General features: G+C 43.0%; 1 protein-coding gene across 1 annotated transcript in view; it reads left to right on the top strand.

Annotated features, from left to right (window-relative positions):
* CD38 (CD38 molecule) overlaps positions 1-20958 on the top strand; it is a 43312-nt gene that overhangs the window by 8069 nt on the left and 14285 nt on the right. The window contains exon 2 of the mRNA XM_028087490.2: positions 20606-20735. Within this exon, the coding sequence (XP_027943291.1) occupies positions 20606-20735 (130 nt within the window). The remainder of the gene's footprint in view (positions 1-20605; positions 20736-20958) is intronic.

Below are 20958 nucleotides of genomic sequence, written 5' to 3'. Positions count from 1 at the left end.
TGGGTTGTCTGCAATGTACTCGGGACTTTATATAGTTGGTTCTTTTATCAGAATCCTGTCAGAAAAGTCTCAGGACACATCCTGTGGTGGAGGAAATGAAGCCCGAGAGAGGTTAAATAATTTGGCTTATCCTACAGTTGGTCAGAGCAAGCTGGGTAATTTTGGGGCCCAGTGCAAAATGAAAATGTGGGACTCATTGTTCAAAAAGCAGGAGAAAGCTTTTCCTTTCCTCTGAGGTCTTGTCACCAGCTGGATGGTTTTTACTTGCTATTTAATGTTGAGTTCCCTTGGGCACCGGGATTCTTGCAGGGACAAAGCTGACCCTCACAGTTGCCTGGGGCTGCACTGCAAAACTTCGCACCTGGGGAGGTGCATCTGATCCTACCCACCTGCACTCACGCTCCTGCTGGGGGTGGAGTGTAGCAGCCTGAGAACCTACCCCAGGGAGGTGTGAGCCAAGGCTTCAAGCCCCCAGTGCAGGCTCCAGTGTCCACTGGCCTTGTATCACAAGACGCAAAGCAAAGATAAAATTATTAAGAATTTCCAGATGGCAACTGCAGAGCATTAAACTCCAAGACTGGGACCTGAGCCCAGGGCCCCGTGTGACTACTTTGGTCAGATGCCTACAAAGTCGGCTTTGTAGTTAGTACATGGCAGAAACTCATCTCTTTCCATTTGGGGATCGTCAGACCCATTCGACTGATGGAAAAACTGAGGCATGCAGTGATTCCCGCCCCCCACCCCCCCAGCCTCAGGACCAGGGCTGGTAAGTGGTAGAGGTGGTTTTTGAACTGAGTGACTGCACAGCTTACAGCCATCACATCATACGACTTCCAAAAGAGTGTGTTCTCAGCTTGTCCCAGGGCCTGAGGCAACCCATTCCAAAGATAGGAGCATTTGTATAGTCTCCAGATGGAGGCATCTGTTTCTTTTTCTGTCTCAAAAGGTGAGTCATGAGGCTGCAGTGTGAGGTCCTTGGGCTCCTCCTTTTAGGGAAGCAAGGTCCTAGAGCCCAGAGCTTTGTCTCTCTACTCCAGAAGCTATTTTGGACCTCTGCAGGTAAAGCACCAGAATGGGAGTCCTGCCTGGTCGCCAGGACATTTTCTTTGTGGCTTATCTCTCTTGAAACATCACCTCCCAGAACTGGGTCAGGAAAGATGTAGGGCACACTCTGCACTCTTAATCCTGTGCCTGTGGAAGTCATTGCTCATTGATCACATCTCACTGGGTGAGCCTGGCCCAGCCTCAAAGCTGTCTACACAGCATGCCACGTAGATGCTACCAGTTTGTTGGAGCTGTTCCAAGAGATGATATCTGTTTATGATTCTGCCAGAATCACGTTGCTTGTCAGCCGAAGTTGGTAAGTGTATTTTTTTTTTTTAAGTAGGCTCTACCCCGTGGCCTGAACTCATGACCTGAGATCAAGACCTGAACTGACATCAAGAGTCACATGCTTAACTGATTGAGCCACCCAGGAGTCCCTGTAAAGTATTTTTTATCCCGTCTGGGGATAGTCACCATCATCCCATCCATTTTCAGTCCTGGGAACTTAAGTTCAAAGGTGACTAATGAGTGAATAGGTCCTAAGGTAGGGGCAGCAGAGGAGAAGCTGGATCAAGCAGTCTGAGGGCCTAGGGCAGCTCGGCTTGGAGAAATCTGATGGCACAGAGTATTGGTGACCAGGTGGTCTCTACTGGTCGAAGAATAGTCTTGATGCCCAAGGATCGGGGTGTGTGTTATGTTGCTCTCTCTATAAGGCAGACTCAAAACCTCAGATAGCAAAAAGTCAAGAATAATGGCCAACATTTTGCACAGTTCATCACAATTTGTGTTCATTTGTCAGAATAGAAGTTTCAAAAAGTTAAGAGCATGACTTTCACTAACATACAAAATCAATGCATGCCAAAGATTTATTTGCTCGTTTATGAAGGAATCAGTGAAATGATAAAGTCAGTTCAAAGAACACCTTGGGGGCACTAAGTATTTATATGTATTTAAAATAGAGTAGAATTAGGTTGATAGGTCAGATATAAAGGTGGTTAATGTTCTACAGGTTAATTAAAAGCCATAACATTTGGGGTGTAGCTTTTCTATCAGACAGAAATTATTTGCATCTTTAACCAACAAAATGTATGTTGTTAGCATCTAACTTCATAAACTTTGATAGTTAATAGGAAAGACAAAGACACATTCTGCTACATGATTAAATATTTCTAGGGGCAACCTGTCAATGCCCCTTGTAAGATATTGAGGACATCCTGCCCACCTTCTGGCCTTATTTCCAAATTGTAAGTATTTTTTTGTAACACATTTACTCAGTAAGTGTTTCTCAAGCTCCTATTATGTCCCACAGACTCTTCTAGATCCTGGGGATATAACAGTGAACGAAACAGACTACATTCTTGCTCACATGGGTCTTTTATTCTAGTGGGATTGGGGTACAGACAGTGAATAAAACAGGAAGACACACAGTGTGGCAGACGGTGGAAGGTGCTACAGAGTGCTGGGCAGGAGTGTGAGGGTGTTAAGTGCAATAATAAAATAAGGAAGGCTTCACTGAAAGCTGACATTTTAGCAAAGACCTGAATAAAGAGGGAGAGCAAACTTAGAAACATCTGGGGGAGAGACTTCTGGGCAAAAGGAAGAACAAAGACAGAGGCAATGAGAAGCAGCAAGAAGGCCAGTAGGACTGGATCTTTCTGTTAGGGAAATATTAAAAGAAATGCAAAGCTAGACAAAATAGTTAGCCCCCTTTACCTAATACCCTTTGTCAATAATTAACATTCTGACCTTATTTCATCCATCTCCTCACTTTTTTCCCTCTAAAGTGCTTTATTTATTTATTTAAACCATTTTATTTTTAAAGATGTATTTATATATTTGAGAGAAAGAGAGCGTGAGAGAGAGCGAGCGAGCTGGGAGGGGGAGGGGCAGAGGGCGAGGAAGAGAGAATCTTTAGACTGTGCGCTCAAGCTGGGGCCAGATTCCAGGACCCTGAGAGCATGACCTGAGCTGAGATCAAGAGTGACGCAACAGACGGAGCCACCCGGGGGCCCCTCCCCTAAAGTACTTTAAAGCAAATTTCAGACTTCACATCCTTTTCTCTGTAAGTACTTCAGTCTGTATCTCTCACAAAAAATAACATTAAAAAAATAGTTGACATACCATTGTCACACCTGACAAAACTGAGACTAATTCTTGAATATTACCCTGTATCCACCCTGTTTATTTTTCCCTGAGTTTCTTAAAAATGTAGTTTTATAATGGATTTGTTCAAATAAAAATTCACATGTTGCATTCGGCTACTTTATCCTTTAAGTAATATCTTAAAGGATACCTTAAGCATCCTTTTTTTTTTTTTTAAGATCTTATTTTTATGTAATCTCTGCACGCAACATGGGGCTTGAACATAGGACCGCAAGGTCAAGAGTCGCATGCTCCACTGACTGAGCCAGCCAGGTGCCCCTCTTAAGCATCCTTTAACTCCTAACCATTTTTCCTTCTCCATTTTCAAATGCCTATTAATTTGGAAGAGACTAGGGAGATGGATTGGATTTGAGGATGGGCAGGAATGCATTACAGAGGGAACTGTGGAATTCCTTGGGCATCAGTCACAGCAGGAGGCACATAATGTTGCAGCACCCCACATTTAGGGGGTTAACAGAATTGGGTATTATCTGCCTGATTCATCTATTATAAAGTTCTTTGACAACTTATCATTTCATCAGTTTAGCACCATTTGATCATTGTTGCCAAGATCGATTATGTCCATAGGGGCTATACAGTGGATGTTTTATAATTCTAAGACTCCTGAATTCATTTACTCTGATTCATCTAAACAGAAGCCTTTCTCTCTTAACCCTGAAATAGCGTCCACAAAAGAAAGGCAGGAGAGATGCTTGATTCTTTTCCCTTATTTATCAGTTTACAGAATAACAAGTTGGTTAATGCCCTATCAATGTCTAGAGATGACCAACGAGTTTCTTTTTGGTTTCGAGTCTGTAACATTAAAAATAAATAAATAAATCACCTATGGTCATTTTTACCAAGCCATTCAACTTGGTTTTCATGGTTTAAAAAAACAAAACAAAACAGGTTTTTCTTTTTCCACTTATCCAATTTATGTACAATTTAATTAAATTATATAATGAAAACAACAAGTATAAGCATATTTACAAATAAATAAATAAACAACCAAGTTGGGTGTACTAGACAGTAGCCTATTAATTATGTAGAGAGAATGGATATTGTTGGTTAATGCAGTGAGTCACTGAGATAGGGGTCAGGTAAGAGTTTTTGCAATAAGTGAATTGAGAAGTGGTCAGGTATTTTTTTCTTGCCATTAAGGAACCCCTTAGAAATAGATCAGTTCAGAAAATTACCAAGACAAAGTTTTTTGTTTTTTGTTTTTAAGTAAGCTCCACGCCCAAGGTGGGGCTCAAACCCACAACCCTGAGACCAAGAGTTGCACGCTCCCCTGACTGAGCCAGCCAGGTGCCCCAAGACAGAACAAAAGAGGAAACTGAATGAGATAAAATCAAGAATTGATTTTCGTGCGCGCGCGTGTGTGTGTTTGTATGTGCGTGCACACACGGGTGTTTCAAGGATTCAGGGTTTGCTAGGGGAAGAATAATTACATTTGTGGATTTTTGTAGTTGATCTGAGTGGGGATCGTCTTTTTCAACAAAATATCACCAGGAAAAGTATCTACTGTGGAGGGAGGGGATGATGAGAATCTTGTTTTGAAGGCAAAAAAAGGTGAAAGTTGAGGTCAGAAATTTGAAGAATAAATGGAGCAAGAGAGTACCTTTCTTTTTCCTTGCAGTGACTCTTATTTTTTTCTAATTACAAAAATAAAACAAGCCTATTGGAGGACATTGAGAAAAATACAAAAATATAGAGAAGAATACAAACTCACTTGACCCCCAAAGTGGAATTCTAAATAGTGATGAATGCCACAATTACAAAAAAAAAAAAGAAAAGGAGAGTCACAAAAGGGAGATACAGAGCTGCTTAAATGGATGGGTTCAGCATACACAGTTTTTTTTTTTAAAGATTTTATTTATTTATTTGACAGAGAGTGAGAGAGAGAGCACAAGCGGGGGGAGCAGGAGAGGGAGAAGCAGGCTCCCGGATGAGCAGGGAGCCCGATGTGGGGCTCGATCCCAGGACACTCAGTGTATGCAATTTTATAGGTATAATTCAAATGTCTTTTATAATATGACATTTAGGAAAATCACTAAGCTCAGTTTTCTATTTCCTAATAGAATGTATCAAACATGATGCATGCACATGGTAGAAAGTTATCTACGTCTTTGGTCCTTGGATGTTAAGAAGCAGTAAAGTCTGATTTGAAGGGACATGAGAAATTCCCCCAAGGCATATTTTTACTTGGCCTCGATCCATATTTGCTTTGATACCATTCAAATGTTACTTTTATTATGACTATCCAGCAAATATTATAAAGCATTGCTGTGTTTGGCACCTCATAGCTTAAGTATTGTGAAATTCATAATAAAATTGCTTTCCTCGTTATCTCAGTTCCCGGGAGTAAGAGTTTGTTGATGAATTAACTTACTTAGAGCAGTGTCAAAGTTAGTAATTAAATCTCCTTGGGGATTCTTCAAGAGCAAAGAAAGACTAAAAACAGAAACTGTGAGATTTAAAATTACTAAATAAATAAATAGAATTACAAAGATCAAAGACAGTGGATCACATTTTGGGGAACTTCCTTCATGTTTTAGCATTTCTAGATACAATTTTTTCAAGGGGACTTGTGAACCCCCGGATAGGAACACATCGATTTACCACCGAGAGCTGCCCCCTTTGTATTTGCAATGTCTTTTTCCTTCTTCTGTATTCCTTATTCTCATGTCAGTATCTCCTCTCAATATTTTTAGGCTAAAGATTTAAATTATGAAAATTTTGAACACACTGAAATGTCTAGGGAATAATATTACAGATGCCTATTTACTCATCGTGCAGAGGTAACAGGTGTAATTTGCTTTAGATTTTTTTCTAGGCTTTTTTTTTTTTGAGTTTGAGTTTGAGTCCCCGTGAGTTCAAACTCACGACCTGAGATCCTGAGGTCAAGACCTGAGCTGAGATCAAGGGTCAGGCGCTCAACAGACTGAGCCACCCAGGTGCCCCTCTTCTAGGTTTTACAGAAATAACATGTGACAGGTAAAATCAAAGTACCTCTGCCCACAATTCCCCTTTCTTCTTTCTCTGGAAGGGAGGCTTGTGAACTGAGTATTTGATATTTTGGATCAATGTGATAGGAGGCATGCTTTGCCAAGAGGGAAGAAGAGTGAGGAAAATCTCTTTGGGTTTGGAACCAACAGTGTCTGCCACATTACATATGCCCAAACTGGTCTCCAAATTTGTGGTGTCAGCTTACTTTCAGAAAAGCAGCCTGAAGGTCCTTGTTGATAGGCATCCTTACCATCACTTAGAACAATTTTGCCCATCTCTTTATGGCTTTAATTTTTGTTTCCCTGATTACTAACACAATCGGTCATCTTTTTATGTGTTTATTGGCCATTCTGTTTTCTTATGTGGAGTGCCTGTTTTTGTTTTTTGCCTGTTTTTATGTTGAATTGTCTGTCTTCTTTATACATTCAAGATTCTAATTTTTTGTCAGTTAGGTGGATGGCAAGTATGTCCCTCCAATCTGTGTTTGACTCTTGAATTTATCAGATCCTTTGTATTACATGATTGTAATGTAATCACATTTATCATTTATGGCTGTGCCTTTTGTACCGTATTTAAGAACTTATTTTTTTTTAATATTTTATTTATTTATTTGACAGAGAAAGAGAGAGACAGTGAGAGAGGGAACACAAGCAGGGGGAGTGGGAGAGGGAGAAGCAGGCTTCCCGCGGAGCAGGGAGCCCGATGCGGGGCTCGATCCCAGGACCCCGGGATCATGACCTGAGCAGAAGGCAGACGCTTAATGACTGAGCCACCCAGGCGTCCCTGAACTTATTTTTTTTAATCAGAGGTCACAATAAAGGTCACATATATATTCCAAAAATTTTAAACTTTTGCTTTTTGCAATGAACTTTTTTATCCATTTGGAATTTATCTCAGTGTGTGGTATAAGGTAGGGATATAATTTCATTTTTTTCCCCCACAGATGGATAGTCAGTCTGTGAGTACTATTTATCAAATAATTCATCATTTACCAAGGGCTTTATAATGCCACTTCTATTGCATTTCAAGTTCATTAGTTTATTTTGGGATTCCCTAATCGGCTTTATAATCTGTTTAATCCCTAAATAATTACCACATTGTTTAAAATACTAATGCCTTGATATCCAGCAGGGATAGTCCGATTTCTGTTACAACACATTAGTTTATGTATTTTGGAAGTACTTATAGAAACAGAATCATAGGGCACCTGGGTGGCTCAGTGAGTTAAGCATCTGCCTTCAGTTCAGGTCATGATCCCAGGGTCCTGGGATTGAGCCCCGCGTCGGGCTCCTTGCTCAGTGGGGAGTCTGCTTCTCTCTCCCTCTGTCCCCCACTTGTGCTTGCTCTCTCTAGTGCTCTCCCTCTCTCTAATAAGTAAATAAAATCTTTAAAAAAAAGAGAGACAGAATCATATACCATGTACTCTATCATGTCTGGCTTCTTCTTTTTTTTTTTTTTTAAAGATTTTATTTATTTGACAGAGAGACAGCGAGAGAGGGAACACAAGCAGGGGGAGTGGGAGAGGGAGAAGCAGGCTTCCCGCGGAGCGGGGAGCCTGATGCAGGGCTCGATCCCAGGACCCTGAGATCATGACCTGAGCCAAAGGCAGACGCTTAACGACTGAGCCACCCAGGCGCCCCCATGTCTGGCTTCTTTAATGGCTTCGGCATGATGTTTTTGAAATTCATCCCTGTTGTGTGTGTTAGTAGTCTGTTCCCTTTTATTGCTGAAGAGTAGCCCATTGTGTGATTGTGCACCCCAGATTGTTTCTCCATTCATCTTTTTTTTTTAAAGATTTTATTTATTTGAGAGAGAGAGAGAATGAGAGACAGAGAGCAGGAGAGGGCAGAGGGTCAGAGGGAGAAGCAGACCCCCTGCTGAGCAGGGAGCCCGATGCGGGACTCGATCCCGGGACTCCAGGATCATGACCTGAGCCGAAGGCAGTCGCTCAACCAACTGAGCCACCCAGGCGCCCTCCATTCATCTTTTGATGGACATTTGGCTTGAATTTCCTTTGTGGATATTATGAATAAAGCTCTTATGAACAAAGTGATTGTGTGACTATTGTGTTTCGTTTTTCTTGGGCAAATACCCAGAATTGAAATAGTGGACCCACATGCTTTGTAAAGCTAATGAAGAAACTACTAAAGGGTTTTACAAGGTAATTGTATGGTTTTACACGTTTACCATCAGTGTACGAATATTCTAGTTGCTACACATTCTTACTAATACTTGATATTGTCAGACTTTTACACTTCAGCCATTCTAATGGGTTTGTAGTGGTATTTTTATAGTGTTTTAAATTTTGCATTTCCCTCGTGACTAATGATGACATTGAACATCATCTCACGGGCTTATTGAATTGGGTTTTCACCCCGCTGAGCAGGGAGCCTGATGCAGGACTCTATTCCAGGACCCCGGGATCATTACCTGAGTGGAAGGCAGATGCTGAACTGATTGAGCCACCCAGGTGCCCCTAGCTCTTTAGTAAGTCTTAAAGTCAAATAATGTAACCCTTCCAGGTTTTTTCCTTTTGATTACTTTGGCTAGGTCGTTTGTATTTTCACATAAATTTTAGAATCATTTTGTCAATGTTAACAAAGCATGCTGAAATTTTGATTTGTGATCTGTTAAATCTACAGATACATTTTAGTGATAGTTACCATCTTAATAGGGAGACTTCCAAGCCACGAATATGTTACACCTTTGTTTCTTCAGGCATTTAAAAATTTCTCTCAGCATTGTTTTGTGTTCAGAGCACTAGTCTTGCATATATTTCGTTAAATTTTGGCTCAATAGTTCCTATTTTTGGATTGCTATAGCTTTATTGCTATTAGATCAAAGTAGGATATATATGTGTGTTTATATAATAAGTATGTATGTTTGTGTATACATATGTGTGTGTGTATATATATATATAATTTAAAAAATGTTTTCTAATGGTTCAAGTTTTGAATGTTAGTATTGTATCCACAAGTTTTAGACAGAAACAAGGTTGACATGTTTGGGAAATAGAACAGTTTTGGCACTTAGCAGATGAAGGGCAGAAACAAACAGTTTTAGGTCAGAGATGGCCAGAGATCACATAGTTGTCAAGGTACAGGCGTTCAACATTTTTTCTTAAATATAGTCCAAAAAGATCCAACCTTACACAAGAGCAGGTCCCAGAGTGATACATTTCCATAGCGAACATTACATTTACTTTATGATTACCTCCTATTTAATAACTGTAATTCCCTTATGGACCCAAAGCTCTGGAGGTCAGGGGTGGTGTGTGTCTTGTTAACTGCCGTATTCTTAGAGTATACCTAATACAGAGCCGGGTGCTCTGTGTTAATTGGACAAAAGAATGGAAATACAAAATACAAATAATTTTGTTAATATATCTTATAAGTTCATATTATAACATTTGGATATTACAGTAATGATAATAGATCTTAATGAGTACAAAAATTTGAACTAAGGGATTACAAGAAGTGACTGCCACAGAATGATTCAAAGCTCAACATTAAATTTATTTTCTAATTAGTTTTGCTTTACAGTTGTAGGAAAATTGTCATTCCAAAAGGTGATTGATTAGTAAGGAGTTGGCTTGCTTAATATTCTAGGAGAAGCAGCTCTTTCTGCCCACAGGTGCATTCCCATGCTTTAATAAAACCACCTTTTTGCACTGAAAAAAAAAAAAAATTCTAGGAGAAGACATGCTCAGGCTTGAAATGGGCATGGAAGGTGAGTGCATGGAAAGATAAATTCAGGGATATTGCTTTCTTAATGATACATTTATAAAATATTTAAACATAGGCAGCATTTCCCGCAATCTTCCCCCAAGTAAATTCACCAAATACATGATCTAACACATAGGCAAAAAACCCAAACCCAAATCCAAAACAAACCTAGAATCAATAACAAAAAGATGAGCACCCCCCCCAACCCCCACTGCATTTGGAAATTAAAACAGCTCTTCTTTGGTGATAATTCAGACAATCAGTTCACAGTCTTCATATTCCTCGACCAATCAAGAGCATCTGACACAGTTCATCACTTCCTCCAGCTTCATACTCCATACTTTCTTCACCTGGCTTCCAGAATAACTCATTCTCCTGCTTTTTGTCCCACATTCCAGTCTTTGTTGTTTTTTGTTTTTTTTTTTCTCCCAGCCTCTTCTGTTGGATTGTCTCAAAGCCAAATCCTTGGTCATTTTCTCCTGTTTGCTGATCCCAAATAGTTTCATGGCTTTATTTCTCCTGAACTTCAGGCTCATATACCCCTCTGATTATTCCACAGCTTCACTGTGTGTCTTATAGATATTTCAAATCCAGCATGTTCCGAACTGAATGATCAGTGCTGCCTCCACCCAAGCCTTCTCCATCCCAGTTCTGGGCAACTCCATCCTTCCAGTGTCTCAGGCTACAAACCTTGGAATTATGATCTACTCCTTCTTTTTCTAACATTACACATCTAATCCATTAGGAAATGTAAGGCGAATTGGAATCTATCACTTCTCACCATTTTAGCTGCTACCAGCCTTGTGCAGATTATCACTGGCACTTGCCCAGATTACTGGTCTCTCTGCCTCTGCTCTTTCCCTCCTTTGGTCCATACTCAATGAGGCAGTCAGAGAAATCCTTTGAAACTTAAGAAATATCATGTGCTTCCTGTGTTCCAGCTCCTCTATGGCTCCTCAGTTCTGCATGAGTGGAAGCTAAATTCCAGACAATGGCTTGGAAAGCTCCCCCAGTCAGCCTTCACCTCTGTCTACTATCCACCGGCTTTCTCCCAAAGAAGCCACACAGGCTTCTTTGCTGTTTCTTGAACATGTCAGGCATTAGGGCCAAATTAATGGGATTAATGACTTCTGATCTTTCTTGATCGCGACTCGGAGATCACGAGTCTTCTGCTCTCCCCGCTGAGCCAGCGAGGCGCCCCAAGAATCTTCTGCCTTTAAGACCCTACTTGGAAAATCCTGACTTCCTCAGTGAATCTCGCCAGTTGCTCTCTTCGCCCACAAGGTGGCAGTCTTCACCTTCAGTGCAGATCCCCCGCCTTAAATTTGGAGAATGAACCGCTGACTTAACCGTTTGTTTTCTTTGGGCCCAGACACCATGCCCTGCAGGACTTGACAGCAGGAAAATTCACAGAATGAGTGTAATTACCCCTCGAGATCCAAGTGCTTTTAGGGAGGAGGATTTGGGGTGTGAGAGTTTTCCCTGGGGGAGCAATACATTAAGAAGGTGATGTTGCTTTACGGGGGTGGGGGGGTGGGGGGGGACACTTTGAAATAAAACTTATTTGTGGGAAGGGTGACGGCACATCCTGAGAGGTGACAGCACAGAGTTATGAAGCATAAGGTAGGCTGACAACATACATATTTAACCACCAAACGTACCTGGTTTTCCCCTTGGCATAGGACTTTAAGTCTCTGCCCATCCCCTGGACCCCACTGGCTCTATCTCATCACCTGGGAAACACGTGCCCTGTTCTGGTCTGCAGCTTCTCCTGGGATCTAGGGAAAGGACCACCCCTCTGCGGTCTTAGGTCCTCATTTCTGTCGGAAACAACTTCGTTTCCTGTGGGAGGCAGCATTGTTCCGGAGAGCGTCAGGAGCTCGGGTTCTCCCTAATTGTTTGGCCGTAGTCCTTACTAATCTCCGAGCTGAGCTTTCGTGGCTCTAAAACAGATACTGACAGAGTTTCAGTAGCTATAAGGCAAAGATAATGACAGGACCCTCCTCCTGGGGCTAGTGGGAGATTTAAGTAGTGTAAGCATGAGTTACGGACTAGGCACAGTGTCCAGCACGTGGGGAGCCCTCTGTGGTTGGGGGGGGCATGAGCTCTCCCTTCCTCCTTCTCCTGCTCCCTCCTGCCTCTGGGCTCCTGGAGGACACTGCCTGGGTCGGTCAGAGGTAGGGACAAGGGTGAGAGGAGAGCAAGAGGGATTGATTCCTGGGGGATAGGGCAACAGAGGAACCATCTGGTCTACTGGAAGGAGCAGTGTGGTCAGAACGGGGAGGACGTGCTGTTGACCTTGAATCCTGATGTTTGTGCCCAGCCTGGACGGCACGGAGCCTCCGGGTCATCTCACGGAGCCTCCGGGTCACCAATGACGGAGGCAAGCAGAGAAATACTGTCACTGAGCTAAGACACCAGCTCAATGTGCAGACTTTCTCACTAGCAAACCAAGTCTTCCAGAAGCTGCTGCTGGAACTGCTGCCAAGCATAAACACTGCTTAAGGCATGCTGGTTTTCCCAGGCTTTTTGACTCTTTAACATCACCCTCAAGATTGCAGGTTACTGTCAATGTCCCTCAGCCCAAGACCACCAGGAACACACAGCAGTTGAACAAGACAGGTTTCATGGCTCTTTGCAAGAGTGAGTGCTCACTAAGGGATCCACAGGGGCAGGGGAGCGTTCAGTGCAAGGATGTAGGGAAGGATTTATAGGATTGGAGCTTGTTTTATGAGATTTGGGGCAGGCTTCAAGGAGGCTGGCTTTGCCTGGATGCTCCCCGGAAGCACCGGGAATGGGGTCATTCTTAGATGGGGTATGTTCGTCTTATTTGTCAGCTGGAAGATTGAAGCAGTCACTGATAAAGAAGGAGCAATCACTGATATTTGCGATGATACAAGGATAGCTGGTCTTTGTGTGTGTGAGTGTGTCGACTGGAACTCCAGGTAGATAGACTAAACGTTCCGGCTAGAATGAAGAGACCTATCTCTCGAATGCCCTTAACAGGATGTCCTTGGTTAAAGGATTACTTAGGGGAAATAAGTTCGTAATCTGTGAGGCATGCATCCCTGGGAAATCATGTAAGCTGTGGAGCTCTCTGGGGAATAAGATGGAGATGTTTCATCATTTCAATCTTTCCAGTTGTGTGACGGACCCGACAGAACCCAAAAGGTCACTCAGTGGCACTATCCATGATTCTGGCTGAGCAAGCGTGTGTCCCGTGCAGGAAGGCAGGCAGGACCTGGGGGGCTATGCAGGAAGTGCCATTCTCCCCTCCCTCTGTCTGAGCCTCCTGATTACTTGTCTCCTTGATATTATTCATAAACTTTGACTCTTAGTATGATCTGTGATTAAGAGTGATTTGGCAACCCAGTCTTGCTTAAGGATGCAAGGAAGTCTTAAAAGTGGAGAGAAAACTCCACTGGAAAAAGTCTATGGCCCTTACCCCTACCTCTCTTCATATATCACCTCACTGGCCCTCGAGAAGTGGGGCCAGGGCACTGAGTCTTGCCTGCTCATGTGCTTTTTTGTCTTTTATTATTATTTTTAAAAAAGATTTATTTATTTATTTGAAAGAGAGGAAGAAAGAGTGGGGGGAGGAGGGGCAGAGGGAGAGAGAGCATCTCCAGCGGACTCCCTGCTGAGTGTGGGGCCCGATCTCACGATCCTGAGATCATGACCTGAGCCAAAACCAAGAGCCGGACACTTAACCTGGACACTTAACCGGCTGAGCCACCCAGGCGCCCCACATGCTATTGTCTTTAACTGGAGGAGAGATGAGAAGAAACACTGTAGCCAGGAGAAATGAAGGGAGGGCACAAAAATGATGGGTGGTGACCAGGTGGCAATCCACGTCCATCTCTGCTGGATGTGGAAATTCCTAAAGCCGTACGTTTTCTTTCAACCCAGGTCCTAGGACTTTCCAAGATTCTCAAACGTTTGGTCTAATTGCTCAAGTGACTCTAAAAAGAAAATGAAAGTTTCATTATGACCTCCGTTGTAATATATGTTTATGATAGGAAAATTCAACGTATAAGGAAGGGAAAATGACAACCCTTATACTCCTCGCAGCCAGATGTAACTATTTTTAAAATACGGTTTGATTATTCTGAGTTTTTTTCCTTCAGTTTCTAAAAATTAGTTGTGATTGTACTATATCTCTAAATTAAAAAAATTGACTCCCCCTCCCTCCTTTTTATTTATTATTTGTTTAAATTCAAGTTAGTTAACATATAGTATACTATTAGGTTCAGGGTAGAGTTTAGTGATTGATCACTTGCATATAACACCCAGGGCTCATTACATCAAGTGCCCTCCTTACTGCCCATCCCCCAGCTACTCCATTCCCCCCCACTTTCCCTCCAGCAACCCTCAGTTTGTTCCTTAGAGTTAAGAGTCTCTTATGGTTTGCCTTTCTTTCCGTTTTTATCTTATTTTATTTTTCCTTCCCTTCCCCTATGTTCATCTGTTTTGTTTACTAAATTCAACTTGAGTGAAATCATATGATACTCGTCTTTCTCTGATTGACTTATTTCACTCAGCATAATACCCTCTAGTTCCATCCACATCGTTGCAAATGCAAGATTTCATTTTTTGATGGCTGCATAATATTCCACTGTATATATATATATACACCACATCTTCTTTATCCATTTATCTGTCAATGGACATCTCAGCTCCTTCCACAGTTTGGCTATTGTGGACATTGCTCCTATAAACATTGGGGTGCAGGTGCCCCTTCGGATCACTATGTTTGTATCCTTGCAGTGCAATTGCTGGGTCACAGGGTAGCTGTATTTTTAACTTTTTGAGGAACCTCCATACTGTTTTCCAGAGAGGCTGCACCTGTCTGCATTCCCACCAACAGTGTAAGAGGGTTCTAACCCTCTCCCCTTTTTTAGATGGCTTGGATAATACATGAATCCATTTTTGCTGTAAGCCAACAATACAGAAAATATGGGGTGAAAGTGGAAATTAGCCTTTATTTTTCTTCCAAGAGACAACCCCAGTTACCAGTTTGATGTGCATCTTTTTTCTGTTTCCTACAAGGTGAGGTCTACTTTCATCACTTAATGTAAAATAAACATCCCCCAAGCGATTCCAAGCTCTGTATAAATACATTGTTCAAAGGCTGCTTTATATTCCACTGAGCAGAGACACCATTTGAAACCATCCCCTTCTGTTGGCTACACATCTCTAATCTCTCTGGAGCCCATCAAAGGAAGCAAAGCCAGAACACAGGCAAATAAAAAGCCCACAGTGGTTATAAATACAGACAGATTTTGCATGTCACAACTGGGGAGCACACAAAGAAAAATCATTTTCAAAATGAGGATACTGATGCATATATAATCAAGGAGTGTTTTTTCTTTTTATTCTGTTTCTATCTTCTGTAGTAAAAAATCAGAGAATGTTCTATGATTTATTGTGTTTTCAAGTTTTAGTGCCTTGGGCAAGTCACCGGCGCCCTGATTGTAATTAGTTCTGTTCCTTCTCTGCCTTGTACTATAATATGAGTGCTTGAGGATAGCTCCGGTCCTGTCGAGAGGCTCTTGTAGGACCTAGGTAAGAATTTATGGAATGAGTAACATAAAAAAAAAAAAAAAATTTTAAGGCAATTTCTACTGAATGTGTATCACTTTTGCACTATGGTAATGTTGAAAACCTTTAAGTTGAATCATCCGGGGCGCCTGGGTGCCTCAGTCGTTAAGCGTCTGCCTTCGGCTCAGGTCATGATCCCAGGGTCCTGGGATCGAGCCCCGCATCGGGCTCCCTGCTCGGCGGGAAGCTTGCTTCTCCCTCTCCCACTCCCCCTGCTTGTGTTCCCTCTCTCGCTGTGTCTCTCCCTGTCAAATAAATAAAATCTTTAAAAAAAAATGTTGAATCATCCTAAACTGGGATCTATCAGTGTATACAATTATATTTGTCAATTATTCCTCAATAAAATTAGAAAAATAAAAAATAAAATAAGATAATCATTTTCTTTTGGGTTGTTTATACAAGAAAAAAAAAGGATTTGTGGAATGAAACAGTGCATGGAGGAGTGGCCCACGTGTCCACAGGGGAGGTAAGCGGAATGAGGAGTAAACCTACAAGGGAATGGTATTTAGTCTTAAAGGGACAGGGGATCCTGACACCTGCTACAACAAGGATGAGCCGTGAGGACAGTTGTGCCAAGTGAAACCAGCCAGGGAGGGAAAGACAAACTGTACGATTCCACTTACACAGTTTCCAGTTCACTGGGATGGAAAGCCGAAGGGCAATTTCCAGGGGCTGGGAGGAGCGAGGAACGGGAAGCTTTTTGAAAAATTGTCGGTTCGGCTTTTTCCACTTTTCCCATTCTGACTTGGTTGTCCTGGAGTCAGGCACCATATCTTTTCCCAAACTCCGGAAGCTCTGGTCACCGGAACACTGGTCAAGGGTGGCCGGAGCTGAGAGCCATGGGACCAGATGACTTCCAACAGCCCATCTGGTTTGAGCCCAGACAGCTCTCAGGAACAGCCCCAGGGCGGACAGTCGCCACTTCACAGTCTCTTATCACTGGCAGCAGGTTTGCTTAGAAGTATCACCATTTGGGGACAGAGGAGCCATTTTTAAAGAAAAAAAAATTTGAATTTCCAGAAATGACATGTATTCTTCCATGTTGCTTCTTTAGTCAGAGGCTGACTTCTGTCTCTGCTGGACACAGGAATTCCCGAGCGCTTCTGTTTCTCTGCACCAATTGACTCAAAACAGCTTTCCTTGGCTGCCGTTTGATCGAATGGAACTATGCTCCACCCAGGGGGACAAAAGCCAAGACTGGGGACTTCTGCAAAGAAGCTACACTTGTGAAGTTGAGGCTCCTTCCTGTGATGACCTGTATAGATGAGTTCTGCAGACATCTCTGGATGATGCCATCCTAATGCCTTTTTATTTCTCTATACTTATGCCAATAAAGATGCTGATTTGCACATCCAGTGCATGTTTTGCACTGTAAATGCAAAAAAAAAAAAGTAAACATGAAATGTTTACTTTTGACTTTAAGGATCAAAAGTAGCTTCATACAGCCTGCTCCCAGACTTCTCTCTGCCACTCCCCATTTTTCCTAACTTGGGGGTGCTTGGAAGCTGTGGTCTCTGAGACAGAGAAAGGGAAAGCAGCTGAGTCATAAACTCTTCCAAGGTCTGCTTCAACTCTGATGTTCTGTCACTCTGCCCCTTCTAAACAAGGAGCTCTGTGAAAGTTTTAGCCTAGGGATTCTTGAGCCCAGCAGGTAATGTTTCCTGAACTGGATCTATATGCCTAAGGAACATAAAAATAATTTTGGAAGTTTGTGAGTTCTGTAGGGGACTCCACTGAGTCTTTGGTGATTACATAAGCATACATTCATGAAGACATAATGGCAAATAGTGGGGACTCTGTGCACGTTCCTTTCTCTTTCCTGCCAGATTTTTTGTAGTGGAAAATTCTCTTGCTCTTCATCTCAGGGAGATATCTTTCCTCCTTCAGCCTTTGTCTGCCTCAAGTCCCGTAGATGCTGTTAGGCCCAGAGGTAGAAGAATTTTACGAGGGAGTTGAATCGGGAACAGCACATTTTTGAGAAGGCCACAGCATTAAATTAATGGAATTAAAGCACGATCCCCATGAACACTGTCAGGTGCCCCATAAATTTTGATTGACATTGAAGTATGTAATGCAATAGCCTTTTTTCCTTTAAATGTATAACATATGGAGGAAGTCAGGTGGAAAATGGTTTCCTGGCACAGCTTTGGAAGGGAAGCTGTGATGCAGTTGAAATGTCCTGTGCAGATTAGGGAATGGAGGGACCTTGGCATGAGAGACACCCCCCACCCTGGCCCCAGAAGCCAGGAGCATGTCGTGTGTTAGCTCATGGAATCCTCAAAAACCTTCATGAGTGAAGTGTTCTTGCCTCCCCTTTAAGGTGAGGAAGCTGAGGCTGGAGCACTTTGCCTCAGTACCTCAGTAGTGAGGTGGGAGCCTGACCTTGAGTCTCACACAGACTTGGTACCCATCCGGCTTCCCTGTGACCTTGGATGCTTTGCTTAAGTTCACAGCCATCAAATGTCCTCATCCGTAAAATGGGACAATGGTGGTACCTCCCTGTGACAGAGGCCCTTTCTTCTCTAGAATCGAAACAGTGATTTTAGATGTGCAACGGCCATCAAGGTTAAAGATTGCATTTCTCACTTTCCCTTGCAGCTAGGTGTGGGCTGTGACAACATTTTAGCAAATGAAATGAGAGCAAATAGAAAGAACGTCTTCCAAGTACCTGTCCTTAGGAGGCAGCCCACATGCCCACCGCTGCTGCTGTTTTCCCTTCCTCTTCCTTCTTTCTTTTCCCTAGTTTTTTGTGCTGGCTGGAATGTAGTCATGATGGTTGGAACTGAAGCAGCCATTTTGGACAGAGCAGATGGGTCTCTCACATGTGGAAAGTCATAGAAATCCCAGACACTGGACTTGAGATTGAGATATGGGCAAGAAATAAAGTTTTCTCTTAAGTCCCTGCAATTTTAGATCTTATTAACTCAAATCAAATCCTGATACATTTGCTAATAAAATGTTATGAGGTTAAATGAGATATGTATGTGAAATATATATATTAAGTGCCCAATAAGTGTTACCTTTTGTTGTTATTGTTTTATTATTATCATTACTATTACTATCATTATTATTACCTCAGCCCACCCAGGGTGGGCTGGATGACTGATCTGGAATTCTGTCCTGTGGCTGTTTTACATCAAAGCCATTATTTTTTTTTTATCGTCTGATTCTTACTAAGGTGAGGGTGGATGCCATGTCCATCCAAAGCTGAGAGCAAAGAGACAATCATATTGCCTATGAACAAGAGGCTAGGCTGTGGTGTTACCCTCTGCCTGTGTTTGCACCCTAGATCTGACTCCTAGTAGCTGGGTGTTTCTCACCACCCCAGGCGTGGTCGTACTGATTCTGCGTGCCCTTCCAGGCCCTGTGAGGATGAGCCCCATTCCTAAGTTAGCCCAGGAGTTATGGGCCACACCTGCTTCTGTTGGCTTCGGATGACTGCTCACAGCCAGGAAGTTCTGAGCAAAGGGCAGGAAAAGAAAGATAGGAAATATAATGCTGATATGGAGCGAGCTCTTATTCTGTGCCGGGCGCTGTTCTGAAAGGATTTATCATGTGCTTTATTTAAACCCAGAACATCTGTATTCGGTAGATTCTTTACAGATGAGGAAACAGAGGCAGAGAGAAGCTGAGGTGACTTTCCCAAGGACACACAGTGTAACTGGCAGAACCAGAGAGTTCAGGCAGGCAGCCCTACTCAAGGGCTCTCCTCCTTGCCCTAAACGAAGGGGCTTTCTGAGATTTCCTGCTCCAAAAAGAACAGGTGGGCAGGGTAGCTTCTGTGTCAAAAGGCCAGTGCCGCACTAATATTCTCTGATTCCTTGGCTTATCAGGGAGATGCCAGTTTGAGCTGGGAAGGCAGAAGACCCTCTGGAGGGCAGTGGGAAAGAAGCTCAGAAGGAAATGGAAAACTAGGGGTCTTTATTTCCCCCAGGTCATGTTGCCTGACTTGGTACGGTACCGATCCCCACTGCAAAGGCCAGAGTTTATCCCAATAATGATAACTGAGCACTCCCAGGGGAGCACTCCTACCTGTTCGTCCCGAGGAAATGATGGGTTTCTCTGCACCTGTTACCAGAAACGCAAGGAGAGCTCCAATAGCGGTCTTCTCCAGCAGCCCTTGGTCCCCTCATCCCTCCATCCCTTCTTCCCTGCCACAGGCTGTCTGGGGGGGACATGGACTTGGATCTCTGTTTGAGAGACTCTTCTCCTTCCTCGGGCCAGCTTAGAATCTTCCAGTGATGGCTCAAAAAAAAAAAAAATCAGATGAGAACACTTTTTAAAAAGATTTATCTATTTATTTGAGAGAGAGAGAGAACACGAGTGAGAGAGAGAGAGAGGCAGAGGGAGAAACAGGTTCCCCACTGAGCAGGGAGCCCAATGCAGGGCTTGAGCCCAGGACCCGGGGATCATGACCTGAGCCGAAGGCAGACTCTTAACCGACTAAGCCACCAGGTGCCCCTAGATGAGACCACTTTCATGCTTAAAACCATCCGACGGCTTCCCACTATAATTAGAGTAAAATCTGAAATCACTTCTTTGGTCCAAAGGGTCTAAGTGATCTACTACCTCATCATTGTTTCTGACCTGATTTCTTAAGCCCTCTCTCGGTTGTTTGTTTTCGGCTGCAGCTATGCTCTGTGCCTCAGGGCCTTTGTACCTGCAGTACCCTCTGTCTGGAATGCTCTCCTTCTTATCATTCAGTCTCAGCTTAAATGACCTGTCAGGGACACCTCTCCGGACCAGCCTCCCCAATCAGTCATTGCTTCAGTAAACAATGCCACCCCTCCCCACTGATTTTCTGAATACTTAGAATAATTTGTACTTATTTTGTTAACCGATCTGCTTGTTTGCGTACTGTCTCTCTAACCAGAGTGAGCTCCAGGAGGGGCAGGGGCCTTGCGGGGTACGGAGGGTATTGCTCATCTCATAAAAAATGCTGTACAATTGGATGGAATGATGTTTCTGAACTACTTGGCACATAGTGCTTCCCAAGTGACATTTTCTGGGTAATCATGCTCCCCAAATATGTTTGAAATCTAACCTTTCACGCTTTCTTTTATTTTCCATGTTTTCTCTCTCAGACATAAAGACTGCCAAAAGATAGGGAAGGCATTCACAAAGGCGTTTCTTTCGAAGGATCCTTGCAGCAGCACAGAACAGGACTATCAGCCGCTAATGGAGCTGACAGATGAACCTGTCCCTTGCGACAAGGTAACGGGGGCAAGTGACTGATTTTTAAAATGGACAATAAAAGCCAAAGGAAGGGGTCACAGGACAACATTTTTAAAAAATATTTTATTTATTTAAGAGAGAGAATGAGATAGAGAGAGCACGAGAGGGAAGAGGGTCAGAGGGAGAAGCAGACTCCCTGCCGAGCAGGGAGCCCGATGCGGGACTCGATCCTGGGACTCCAGGATCATGACCTGAGCCGAAG

The sequence above is a fragment of the Eumetopias jubatus genome, unplaced genomic scaffold (genome assembly GCF_037043125.1).
Source record: "Eumetopias jubatus isolate StellerSeaLion01/CBP00866 unplaced genomic scaffold, mEumJub1_p1.0 scaffold_2, whole genome shotgun sequence".
NCBI lineage: Eukaryota > Metazoa > Chordata > Mammalia > Carnivora > Otariidae > Eumetopias > Eumetopias jubatus.
This window is presented reverse-complemented; position numbering and strand designations above follow the sequence as displayed.